Below are 13,445 nucleotides of genomic sequence, written 5' to 3'. Positions count from 1 at the left end.
GGCTAAAGGTGCAGCGATGGGAAACGCAGAACATCGCACGCGGGGTGTTACCGAACCCCACGGCACGCACGCAATAGGAACAAACCCTCGTCTGCACCTCCCCAGCATCGGGCGCTTTCTTACCTGAGTGTCAAACGCGCTTTCCACCGAGCTGCCCTTCCTCGGCGGCGGTCCATCCCCGGCGCTCTCCTGCCCGCTGGGGGACTTGAGGGGGATCTGGCTGGAGTAGGACGGCTTCGTCACCTCCACCCTGCTGCCGAATTTCAGGTAGCAGGGCTGCGGGATGGCCCTGGCCGCCGGGACGTGCAGGATGGGCGCGGCGCTGTGCACGGGTTTGGGCAGTCCCGACTTCATCTTGGAGGCCACCAGGATGGCTGGCATCTTCTCCTCCTGCTTCCCTGGCGCCTTTCCGTCAGCGGCAGCACGGCAGGCGGCGGGCGGGGAGAGAGAGAAGGACGAGCTGGGAAAGCCGCCGGGCGAAAGCAGCGGGGCTTATCGCACGGACGGCCGAAGGAAGCGGTCAGCCTACGGCACCTTCCGGCTCTCGGCCAGCCTTCCACCTGCTGCTCCTCTCCCTTGCTTCTGCTGTCTGCTCGCTCCTTTCCTCCGCGGAATCCTCTCCTGTAAGCAGGGACTTTCACTCCATCATCCCAGCGCACCGCCCAGCCCGCGCCGCTCGGGGACCTGCTGCCGCCCGCAAGGGATTGCCAGCTTAAGACGTCTTCAGCCTTAGCCAAGAAGCAGATGTAGCTCAGCGTGCTCAGCACCGATGCCCTCGGACGCGAGCCTCGGGGAATCAAGCTCCTTAAGTCCTAATGCTGCGGGCAGGACGGCGATGCCAGAGCAGGAGGAGGAACGGCTGGCGACCGAGATCAAAACGCAAACCCCCCTCCCCCGGATCCCCTCGGCGCAAGAAAACCCAGCTGTCAGAGAGCGGGGAGGGAGCGCGGCCGCCCCCCCATCGCAGCGCCCGCCCCGAGAGGCGCGGAGCCGCCGTGCACCGTGCGCGCCGCCGAGCGCCGTGCCCGCCCCGCGGGGAGCCGAGCCGAGCCGAGCCGGGCCGGGCCACGCCGCCCCATTGGCTCCCGCGCTGCGGCCGGAGCGAAGGAGGGGCGTCCGCCTCCCGGGCCCGGCCCCCAGCCGGCCCCCAGCCGGCCCCCAGCCAGCCGCTGCCGGCGTTTTTTTTCAAAAAAAAAAAAGCGCTTTCAAACAAAAACACCTGAGGGTGACTCATGGTTCGGGTTTTACTCAGGAAAACTCCCGCTGCCGGGGTCAACAGGAACTGGAACAGGCGCTGAGTAATCCGGCCTCGTTACAGCGGGACTCCCCAGCGCCGCACAGACGCGGGACGGGATCGGGGCGCACACCGCGCCGGGCAGCGCCCTTCCTTCCCAGGCGCGCTCCTCAGCGCTCGGACACCTGACGTGCTGGAAGCTTTCCATGCACAACATCACGTTTTTGAAGCCCAGCCTAACCCAGATCAAAGCCTGTGCTGTTTCAGGGCTGTAGGTGTCTCCAGGATTAGGCAGCAGGATTAGGATTTAGAAACCTGAGCATTGAACCTTCCTGGGATGTCATCTCAAATGATTCCGCCCGGGTTAAGAGGGGAGGACTGGAAATTTAAGTCGAAATGCATGTTTTACTCATTTGATAGGACGTGTGGTAATGGCCTTCAGTTGCACCAGAGGTGCAGGTTGGATATCAGGAACAATTTCTTCTCAGAAAGAGCAGTGAGGCAGTGAGACAGGCTGCTCAGGGAGTGCTGGGTCACCATCCTTGGAGATGCTCCAGAGCCGTGGGGATGTGGCACTGAGGGACGTGGGCAGTGGGCATGGAGGGGTGAGCTGGGAATTGGACCTGGGGATCTTAGAGGTCTCTTCCAACCTTCATGATTCTATAATTCTAATTAGGTGTTAAGGCACTTCCATACTTGATTAGGTTCAGGCTGCCATTCCCAGATGCACAAGAACTTGCCAGATTTTGTTCAGGATTGGCTATTACCACAACAGATATAGAGTTAATTTGAGCAAAATAAAATGATTCCTTTCACTGCTACTTGAGTAACCATCAAATCTGATGACGGTGGATTGAATATTCCACAGGCAGAGGAAACTGCCTTCTGTGTTTCTTGGTTTGCAGTCCTGCCACCACAGCGAAGGATGCTGGCTAAATTTGGCAAGATCAATTTGATCCATCTTTGGAAGTGACTAATGATCATTATTTTTCTCCCAATAATTCTTTTACCCACTTTTAAGGCTAGGAATTTTAAAAGAGAATACTTTTCTCCTGACATTCAATGACATCTGGAAGCCTATCTTCTTTCTCCTTGAAAAGCCCAGCTAGCTTTCCCTTCCCCTATTCCACCTCTATTTCAGTATGTCAACTTTAAAATGATTAAAGTAGTATTAAAAAGCAGGCAAAATACAAGAGCTTCACTCTTTCCTGCTGGAAATGTCAGATGAACCATTAACTAGGGGAACATTCCCTCGCAGCTGTAAATTGATGAAAACTTTTGCCTGAATAATCACAACAGTGCCCATTATCTGCCCGAGGTCCAGCAAGCATCCACGCGCTCCCTCACTGGGGGGATGTGGAAGGAGAAGCATGCTGTAAAATATGTAGATGATTATTACAATTAGAGCATGTTCTTAACCGGTTTGGTGATTCTGAACCACTGATGGAATGACACTCACTCCATCCTTGGAAATACCTTTACCAGTGCTTCCTTTGTCTTTTGGGCATTCAGATGTATCTGAAATCTTCACGTTAATCATTTTCATTCCACACAAATATTCCCAAAACATCACCATATACTGTGACTATCAGAGAACTTAATTACTCTTACAGAAGCATTTTGTTGAACAAGGCCTGCCGGAAGGCCAGCTGTCCTATAGACTGTAGGCATATCCAGCCTTGGCACAGCTCCATTAACTTAAGTGAAGTTACGACAGGAATAAATATGGGCCTATTTTTGTTGCTGCAGGCATTCTGCACATTCAAATCCACCCGTTGACACTGCTCAGATATATAAAAGCCTAAGCTGGCCTGCAGAGGTATGTCACCATTTCACAAAAGAACTGTAAAGGTGTAAATGTCATCAAGCTGTGAGGTTTTTTCGGTTTATTCCCAAAAGAGGAACTCCAGAGGTTAGAAAAAAGGAATGTTGGTAGAGGCGTTATATAATTTGGCATCCTCTCACCACACAGCAATTATAACCCATACATGTGAGTTCTTTATATAGAGCAAAGAGAAAAGGAAGAAACCTTGGTTCTGTTCCCAGCCCTTTCCACAAAAATCTTGTCTGTATTACACTAATTCTCATCTAAACCCCCATTAATAATTCCCTGACATGTTTCTAATTCACACTGGGTTTAATTCCACCTTATTTTTGTAACAGTGCTATGCTTTAACATGACAAGGTAAGTTCTATCTGCACAAGAAACAGCAATGACACATTTCTGAAGACACATAGTAAGTTTCTCTAGTAACACTGCAATGCAGGCAGGAACTTCCACACAGTGATGCAAAATGGAACATTTTAAATGAGTATCTTCTGTAAAACATTCATAGAGTTTGGAGAAGACTACTAGGATCCCCAAGTCCAACCCCAGCCCACCCTACCATGCCCACTGCCCACGTCCCTTAGTGCAACATCTCCACGGCTCTGGAACATCCCCAGGGATGGCAACCCCATCACCTCCCTGGGCAGCCTGTGCCACTGTATCACTGCTCTTTCTGAGAACAATATCCAACCTGAACCTCTCCTGGCACAACTTGAGGCCATCATCTTGCATCCTATCATTACTGCCTGGGAAAAGACGCCCACCTCACCACAACCTGCTGTCAGGCAGTTTCTCCCCCGAGCCTCCTCTGCTCCAGACATAACCATCCCAGTTCCCCCAGCCGCTCCCCATCAGACGTGTGTTCCTGACCCCTTACAGCCCCACTGCCCTTCTCTAGACACACTCCAGGGGCTCTGTGTCTTTCTGGTAGAGAGAGGCCCAGCACTGAGCACAGCACTCAAGGTATGGCCTCACTGAGCTGAGTGTAGAGGGACAATCACTTCCCTGCTCCTGCTGCCTATGCTATTTCAGTACTATTTCTGAACAAGAACATTTCACATTTTTGTAACTGAAGCATGTACTGTAGGAACTGGCAGCACAGCTGCACTGTAATCATTTGCCCATTTGCCCACGTCATTCCAGACTGGTACTTTTTTTTGTTCCATGATGCATTCATTGAACTGTGTGACTAGCATTTTACATAAATTTAACTCTGGCAGTGCTCTACTCAAAAGCCACATACATTTGTACTGACTTCATCCTGGACATCATTTTCCTTAAGCTGCTTTTGGATCTGTAGCCATGTCAGTTTCTCAGAATCTGGAAAAATGTGGCTGAGCTGGCTGGAGGTAAACATCCTCACAAAGGTGCTGTGATCGGCTTTGCAAAGGCTCATTCAAACTTAAACAGCAGAAACAGAAGCGGAAGGGATGTGGACAGCAAGAGCTCATTTCACCTGATGCTTTCTACAATGCTCTATGTCTTCAATGCTGCAGCAGTGATCGCTGTGGAATATATATATGCAGGAATAAATTCTGTTATCCCAATAGACTACCTTTGGCATACCGACTTCCAGCTTACCTTGATTTACTATCTCCTAATGTCTGTCATCACAAGAATAAACATAAACTTTCCATACTACCTAGAACAAATATTTCAATACTGTTTGAAATGGATTCTTGCAAATCGCATCTTTCCAACAGGGAAGTGCATCTGGGTATTCTTAGTCATCTTTCCTTTGTTTCCTGAAGGTTATTAGTACTAATATTCATATATTATTTTATGCCTGATTTGACATTGTCCAACGCTTCATGTATTTGGAAAAGCTAAGACAACATCTTTGGCTGTTTTGTGAAGACTAGATAACCACTGCTGAAAGAAAACATTGTGTCACATTCTCACCTCTAAATCAATACGGTTTCACTACAGCCAACGTCAGAAGTTGATTTCCAGATTATAGGTATTTATCCATCTTATTTAAACCGCTGATCCAGCCCTGTCCTATATTCACATTTTCTTCCTTCCCATCAGTGCACATTCCCAGTGAACTTGCATTAAAATAGCCCTCTGATTTCCTGAACCCACGCACGCTGTTCAGCAGATGAGGCGCAATGCAGTTCTGGAACCACAGAAGCTCTGCTCGCAGTGCTCACCAACTGCCAGCTAGATCTCAAAGAAACACAAATAGCAGCCCACGCTTGCAGGCTTTGCCAAGTATGCTTTGCAACCAAATCCAATGCCCTGGCCTTCCCAGTCCGCAGGCATCCACTCTTCCCCAGAAGCCCAAAATGAGCATTCCCACAGGGCAGCCACTCAGGAGCATTTCACTGCTGGAGGTCACTTGCAATGCGGTGTCAGATTGATTAATTGCAACATTACAAGCACCATCTTTTCCTATATTAGCAAAACGTGTATAAAAACGTGGGTTGTTCTTAGTGACATACAAGTAAGCGCCGAAAGGACTTAACACAGTGCACTAATATGAATGCTGCCAGCCTCCAGAGCTCCTTTAAAGAAAGATTTGTCCTGTTTTAATGCTTAGACAAAATAGAAGCACATCCTCAGAAGGTAAAAATTAGGGGTACACTAATGGCCCTACTGCAAAGTAACTTCATGCATGCTAAACCCAAGTTCCTCTTCTCAAATGTTCTGATGTGTTCTTTGTTCTCCCATCAGCAAACTAATAACTGACACTCCTACTCATTTACTAGAGATTTTTCAAGCTTTTAAAACATCAGTCACCCAAATATCACAACACAAATCAGTGAACGTTGTCCTATTATTTTGGTTTCATAACAAATAAAGGAGATCACGCTTAATGTTGTATCTCAATATTTAGTTTAACTTTTTTTAAGTGCAGCATATTATTCTATCTTAAGGTTTCCTGTCACCCAAATTTTATCTGATTTTTTTTTAAATTGAACTTGTTAAAAGCTACAGTACTAAGATCTGATCGCATTGCATTTACCTTACATGTCCTATCATATGATTTTCAATAATGCACCTCTTGGTGCATGGAATATTTTCCAAGAGTGTCAGCGATGAAACACCACACAGCCCTCTATGCTTTATTACTTCCAAAGAAGATCTGGCTGAAGCTTCTCTCTGGGAAACAAACAACAAAGAGAAGATGCAGTGATGAGATCCAATTTTTCTGCATTTCATTATTTCCTCTTGCCATTTTAGAAGTAAGATTATTTTAATACAAAGAGGAAGATAAAAAAATCCCTGGCAACTGAAATCATTGCACTCTAAAAGCAGTAGAAGCCAAGAGCTCCTGCCACAACAGCAGTGTATTACCAGCTATTGGCAAATGAGTTGGTTTGTCACAGGCTGAGTTCTTACCAGATGCTCTGGTCACTCGCACCCTGGCTGAGATGTGAAACAATGACATTGCAGATGCTGAAGGAGATGCTGTTGAATTTCAGAACACATCCATCTGTTAAAGTTCCTAAAATGTCTTAAAGGAGTTGGATACAATAAGCCCATCTGCTACCTCAGCAGGTTAAAAATTCAGCTGGAAAATAACTGGCAAAATGCAAACCTTTTCTGATAGTGATCCACAATGAAGCTTCAATACACATCTAACTTCTGTTTCACCTTCATTCACACCTCCAGATTCTGCAGATTTGGCATCCTGAAGAATCAATGCAAGTCCCGACCTCAGCCATGAGCTGTTTCTCCTTATCTCACTGTTACAGTCTGTTCAAAATGTAACCGAGCATCCATCGTTTCGACCTTGTCATCCTCAGAAGAGCATATATCACATCTGCTCTCAAATAGAACTAACGGGGAGCCACACCATTTCTCTCTCTTTGTACCAAGTCCATCTGCTAACAGAAGGACTTCAGACAAATATCCACATGGTAGCAAGAAGATAACTGCATCTCTAAGTAAACCAACACTGACTTGAACAACAGAACCAGGCTTTGGATGGCAGAGCCCAACCAGAGGGAAAGGGCCAACGGGCATCAGCTGTACAAGTGCAAGTTGGGTCTAAAGAGGAACTGAGCCAGTGGGAGGGCAATCAGGCACGGGTACAGGCTGCCCAGAGAGGTTGTGCACTTTCTGACCTTGGATGTTTCACAAAGCAACTGGATAAAGTCTTGAGTAATGTGGTCTGAGCTCAAGACTGACTCTGCTTTGAACAAAAAATTGGATTGGAGACCTCCTGATGGCCCTTCTAAACTGAAATAGCCTGTAGTTCTTAAATAAAATAAAGAATAGAATAAAACCACCTGGATCCATTGGAAAAGGCTCAGTGGAAATCAGCTCTAAACAGTGAGCAGGTCCACTACAACAGCATGCATAGACAGAAGGTCCAGCTGAAGCTACCAGCAGACAGAATTTTAGGAAGGAAACCACAGCACATGCTTAAGTGTGATTTGTCATTCCCTTCTTTTCCCATATCTCTTACAAAGATAAATGTGTTATCACTTTGAACACGGTGAACAGATGCCTATATTTGCAATTTACATTAACCTGTACTGCAAGAAGAGTGATTTCAAGACAAAATGCAAACTACAACACATTTTTTCACCCTAGGGTATAACGTATGTGTAAACCGCAGCTCCAAGATGTCCCAGGAAGTTCCTTTGCTACTCGCTGCATTCTCAATAACATCCTTAAGGCTTTCAGATTTCACCTGCAGAGACCAGGTAGACAGCTGACAAAACAAAAGATAGAAAACAGAAGTATCTTCCATAAATCAATGGCTACCAGAAAGGCTGGCAAGAAAGCAGCAGAGTGCAATTAATAGCAGTTAGCCGTTCCTGTCTTTTTCCAGTTACAGGCTCAGGATAAAATGGTATATTAAATTACCTCATGCAATTCTGGACCGCCTAATGTTAGAAAAGCAATTTGAGCATGTGTTGCTACTGCTAATGATCAGAATTAAAAACCAAAATAGCAATGCTCCCTTTTAGAAATGAGATGATTTCCTGTCTCAACCATTGACTTTCCCATTGCTTTGACAGAAATTCTCTGTTTCTTCAGTGGATCCCTGGGCTGAAACATTAAATGTGTATTTGTCATCATACTGCAAACCTTCCCAAACATTCTAGGGTGCCATTTTGGGGCTTTCAGCATAAATCAATCTACTTATCCTTGGCTAATATCTCTTTTCCCTTTCCTCACAGATGCAAAGTAACTACGTTTCTATTTAGTCTTTTCATTTTCCATCAGCTGCATCCACTTCCAACATCACCAGCAACTCTGCACCATGCTCTTAGGGAAAAAAAACTCTTCTGGACAGTATCACTGCTAGCAAAACAGTAAGATTACAACTGTGTATGCATATGCATGCGTGCACACACAGATGTACTGTGAGATGAATAAAAATGTGGTGATGTCTAATTTGGCCTAGGAAAACCATCACAGCATTTCTACACAAACAGGAAAAGGTTCAACCCTATTTGCAACACAGCATCACAAAGTCCATCCCGATTTCTCTTACAGTGTGCTGAATAGGCATTTCCAATTCCAAAGAGTAATTAGCATACTGTATAAAAATTAGAGCACTAGCAAATACCACAGCCTTAGCTTTGCATTAATAGAGATCAGTGAGGACTCAGCACTGTAAGCCCACCACCAGCATGCGCTGCCCCGACACGCTGGGTGTTCCAGGAGGCAGCGCTGCACCCACACTGCTCACCCAAAGCACCAAACTTCACCAAGGGAGGCACAGCGAGCAGGCAGACAGCTCTCCGGATCTCCAACGATGTAATCGCAGAGCTCTTGGCGATGCGGATGCCAGGTGAGCAAGCTGCTCTTTGCCAAGAGCACTGGGGCAGGTAGGACACAAGCTGCCCACTGCTCATCCGCTTGGACTTTGCAGTTAGAACAGGGCAAGGTGGATCTAGCCAGCCCAGGGAAGAGCAAAGCACACTGTGTTGGAGGAGAACTGAGACACTGCAAGTCAGAAGCATGGGATCGGCTCCCAGCTCTGCACAGAGTTTCACTGCGAGCACAGGCGAGCTGGCTGACAGCTTGGCAAACGCCTTGGATCAGACTTCCCAAAATAGAAACAACACAATTAGTTGCTGCTTTGGAAACACAGCTCTTCATTTTATGAATTGCAAAGCCAGATAATAATATCTTCACGCTGCCCAAGGAAACACAATGGCTATCTTCACAGGAGGCCCTTGGGTACAAAGATGTTACCAAAGGATTCAGCTAAACACGGAATTCACTTCCACTGAGCACTTACAGTTGGTCTACACTTGTGTAACACGTACCTAAACACAGGCTCCTCTTCTAGAGGGATGTGGAGAGGACTTCAGCAATAGGATGTGGGCAAGTCCAAAGGACGAGAGACCCTGGGACAAAGGCAGTAGCCATTCTGCTAGAGAACAGAGACTATTAAATCTGGCATCTTTTACCAGTCTCACCTTGAATTAAGAAACAACCTGCAGAACGCGACAGGAAGGGTACACCTAACACCAATTCCCTGGGTTCTCTGGCATATCTAGGGACCTGTACGGAGTGAAACAGAACAGTCAGGATTATTTCCAGAGCTCTATAAATCACAGTCAGGAGAGCAGGCTACAGTGGAGGCAGGAAGCCAATGTTTCACAAATAGAAAAGCAAACCGTTAGGAAAAAAAGTGCTGTGATGTTTATATGAGCTAATGAAGAGCAGAAATAAGCAAACAATGTACAATAAATAAATAATACATATATGTGAAGCAATAGAAAATTATGGTTTTCTATTTTAGTGTGATTATCTGTTTTGATTCCATGTTTAGAGCACTACTAAGGCCCAAACGAATCAGAATGGAGTTATGGAGATAATGCCATTGAGGGAAGGAGAAAATAAAGGAAGGTGCTGTTTCATCACTGCTTTTACTCCCAGTATTTCCATTCCCAGCCTCATAAACTACATAGAGTGGTAGAGTGAGAGAACTTCAATGCTATTTGAAACTTTGAAAACTTAGTTCTGCTCCCCTGATCCCAAAACACACGATGTTTATCCTCTTTCCTCTTACGGTTTGCCTCTAGAAGGATAACACAAAGGGCAGCAACTTCAAACGTGTGTCTATACACACACAAACCTTTCTGCATGGCAGAGCTGTGCTAGGAGCACATAATTATGGCAAATGAAAGGCATCTCAGAATACAACAATGTGGAGGCAAATTCAATTGCTAAGGACATTGGCTGAAAACAGCCCTCAAAAACAAAGAGCCAGATGCATTAGGACAATTTTTCACACTTGCACAAGTGATTGAGTCGTGGGCAGGCTAACGCCTGGGAGCACAAAGAGAGATTACAAGTCAAAACTGGAAACTGCCACGAAGATCCTTGCTTGCCATTCCTCCCACTCGGAGTTTGAGCACGGCACCAAACCTTCTTATTAGTATATAATCAAGATCATTAGAGCTCTTGAATTCAACCTGATTGTGTACCCAGCAAAGCCTGGCAAGGCAGCAATAACAATCCCTCTAAAGCAGTCAGAGTATTGCTTTGTAAGATGCCGACATGAGATGGTCCCTTTGTGCCAAGGGGCCTGCAAGAGGGCTCACTTGAGGGAAAATGTTATCTTACACACTATAAATACATGGAAATAAGATTAGAGGCAACTGTTGTGGCAGCAATTAGCTTACCCTATCAATACACTCCCACACACAGTGCCTAGAGTTTTAGCTCACTAGTGACTCAGAAGCAAGAATGACATTGCCAAACCTCCTACTTCTATGCATTTCCTTTGTGCTTTTGTTATTCACGTGCTGCCCTCATTCTCACCTGACCTCACTTTTGCTGTTAGAACCAAACATCTGTCCAGTATTCGTGAACTGATGCAGAACCGAGTAGCTTATTCACTGTCCTACTTCAACTGTGTGGCATCAGACCCAATGTTAATCAGTGGCAACTTGAACAAAAAGGTTAGCTATTTGAAGCATCTCCTCCGAAAATGAATCATATTCACTTGCCTAAGCCAACTCCTTCCCTGTTACACACTGAGAATCATAAACATTAAGTTAATTATCTGCATTCATTACTTCCAGTAAGAAGTCGCTGAGTGGCAGAGAAATGGCCATTTTTTATGAGACATCGGGTTTGGATATTTGATGCTATTATTTCTGAGCTAATCCAGTGTTTGTTTTATTGATATGATGTACACCTGCCTTAGCCATGACAAAATCCCAAACTGGTGCCAACTACAAAGCAGCAGCTACAGCATGCAGAGAATCTACTTACAAAGTCTACTTACTTGTTTAAGAGTAATACAATGCCAGCATGCTAGCTTACCTCACAGTCAAAATTCAGCTGGGCACTTTCAAGATCCAAGGGTCATAGAATCATAGAATCATTAAGCCTGGAAAAAAACTCTAAGATCATTGAGTCCAACCCCAACCCAGCCTCACCATGCCCTGACTATGTCCCTCAGTGCCATGTCTCCATGGTTCTGGAACAACTCCAAGGACAGTGACTCTCCCACCTCCCTCGTTTGACTGTTCTTCTCAGAGAAGAAACGGGGTGACAAGTGGGGTAACAGAAGCCTTACAGTCTTTGTACCCACAGTGAAAGTGTTGCCTTCTGCTGATACTCCTACACTGGGGGGATGGATAGAGGTGCAGCTGCTGCTACAGTTGAGCAGCCCAAGGTCACAGTGAAAGGGAAGGAGACATCACAGCCATGGTTAGATTGCAGTTCTGTGTCACAGACACGTGTTGAGAGGGGACTGGAAGTCAGTACCATTCCTGGGCACGTCCCTGACACCCCACAATACACTCCCACACACACTCCCACTGCCAGATGGACTCCAAAGGTCTCTTCCAACAGAAATTAATTTAGAATTTTATTAAGAACACCACAGAATCCCAGTCTTTGTTTTCTAGAGAGGAGTATAAGTCCCTGTCTTCCTGTACAAGTCAAAGGAAAAAAGGAGGAAAAGAAAGCATTCACCCCCTAAAATAATGATAATTAAATATTCCTGTTCCTACAGAAGTCACCTAAGCATTCAAACTACTGCCCATGAGTTTGTTCTGCTGACAGCTCCGAGTTTACACCTGCTGCTTTTCCTCACTCTGAGTTTGGCAAGCCAGAAGAACAGAAATGGAAATCATCTGTGACCAGACAAGCAGCTGAAATTAACAGGAACGAGGGAAGCTACAGCACAACGAAAGGCAGAGGCAATGTCGTGGGCAGACTAGGAGCAAACATTTCCAGCTCATCAGGCAAGAAGCTCTTGTGTTGGGATTTGTACTGTGTTGTTGCTTGTAATTTTGGAGAATGCACTGTGACTCCAAATGATTTATTCAGAGGAAGACAAAAGGCAGCTCCATGATGAGCTCCATTAAGCTTGAGAACATATCATCCGTGGCATTTCCTTTGTGGACATCAACTTTAGGGTGTACCACCATACCTACCCTGCAAATCTAGCAGGGGAAGAAAGACAATGACCTGCAGCAAAGCATTCTGTCAATTTCTGGCCTTGCTGGAAAGACAATATCAGGCAAAATGATGAATCAGGCAAGCTGACACATGTCACAGGCAGGGAGCAGGGCCTAGCAAGCCCCTGGGTAACCCCTCACAGCAAAATGCTGGAGCAACTCAGTAAACTCCCAGCAACACGGACGTTACACAGTCATTTCTGAATCCCAACGTGGAAAGATTAGGGCTTTTTTACTTACCTGCTTCCCTTTAATAACCAATCTATAATGCTTCTAAGTCTTTATCATTTTCACATCCAGGCCATTAACAAGAAAACATGAAGAACAAACTGCATATCTGTCCCAGCTCATGACGCTGACTCACAAGCAGGGCTGACACACTGGAAAGACTGACCAAGGCTCCGGGACCATCCCTGACGCACTGCTTGCAATGCCCTCAACACAGGCCCCGAGCTCGCAGCTAACAGCGAGCCCCTTCCACGCATGCCGTACTGGCGCTGCTCAGAACCAATCCCTGCTGTAAGCCATAGCAGTTTGGCAGCTGCCTCCCCTCCTGCCGCCCATGCAGGCTGAGTGAGCCATGCCAGCAGCCACGACCCTCTGCTGCTTGCAGCATAAGTCATCCCGTGAGTCACAACCCATCGGTCCATCCACAGATCTGCTGCTTTATGAGGCTGACAGGTCATTGCGACAAGTTACTGGAATAGCTGAATCACTGGTTTTCCAGAACACACTGCTGTCATTGTCCCAGATCTGAAACTGTCCTTCCCTCAGTGTGTCACCGTTTCAGTCTGCACCGAGCTGGCTACCTCTCAGAGTCCCAAGGCAGTGCTTACCAGTGGCTCTGTTAAATGCAATCATTAAACCACTCATCCAGGCTCTTGGGAAGGCAGCAGAGCCCAGCTACCAAAGGGAATGACGTGTAAGAGTTGTGATTCCAGGCCTGCCTCTAAAAACCACAACAATGCTCTATGTAAACTGTTAATTGAGA

The 13,445-nt window shown here is 46.2% G+C and overlaps 1 protein-coding gene and 1 long non-coding RNA gene across 11 annotated transcripts in view; both read right to left on the bottom strand.

Annotated features, from left to right (window-relative positions):
• NAV2 (neuron navigator 2) overlaps positions 1-13,445 on the bottom strand; it is a 319,464-nt gene that overhangs the window by 187,131 nt on the left and 118,888 nt on the right. For 7 of the 10 annotated variants that reach the window (XM_042882658.1, XM_042882659.1, XM_042882660.1 and 4 more), the window contains exon 1: positions 124-912. The exons of 2 other annotated variants lie outside the window; for them this stretch is intronic. In XM_042882658.1, coding sequence (XP_042738592.1) covers positions 124-381 — 258 coding nt within the window. In that variant the 5' untranslated portion in view covers positions 382-912. Of the gene's footprint in view, positions 1-123; positions 913-13,445 lie in introns of those variants that run through there. One more of the 10 variants, XM_042882668.1, reaches the window with a different exon arrangement.
• On the bottom strand, positions 4,781-8,993 carry LOC122186209. The gene is made up of 3 exons (XR_006181090.1): positions 8,716-8,993; positions 6,408-7,728; positions 4,781-6,167 (listed from the first exon to the last, which is right to left on the bottom strand). It is a non-coding gene; the product is annotated as an uncharacterized LOC122186209 (long non-coding RNA).

The sequence above is a fragment of the Lagopus leucura genome, unplaced genomic scaffold (genome assembly GCF_019238085.1).
Source record: "Lagopus leucura isolate 7727_CA_CO unplaced genomic scaffold, USGS_WTPT01 Super-Scaffold_100035, whole genome shotgun sequence".
Taxonomy (NCBI): Eukaryota; Metazoa; Chordata; class Aves; order Galliformes; family Phasianidae; genus Lagopus; species Lagopus leucura.
The sequence above is the reverse complement of the archived record's forward strand: the minus strand, read 5'-3'. Positions and strand labels throughout refer to the sequence as shown.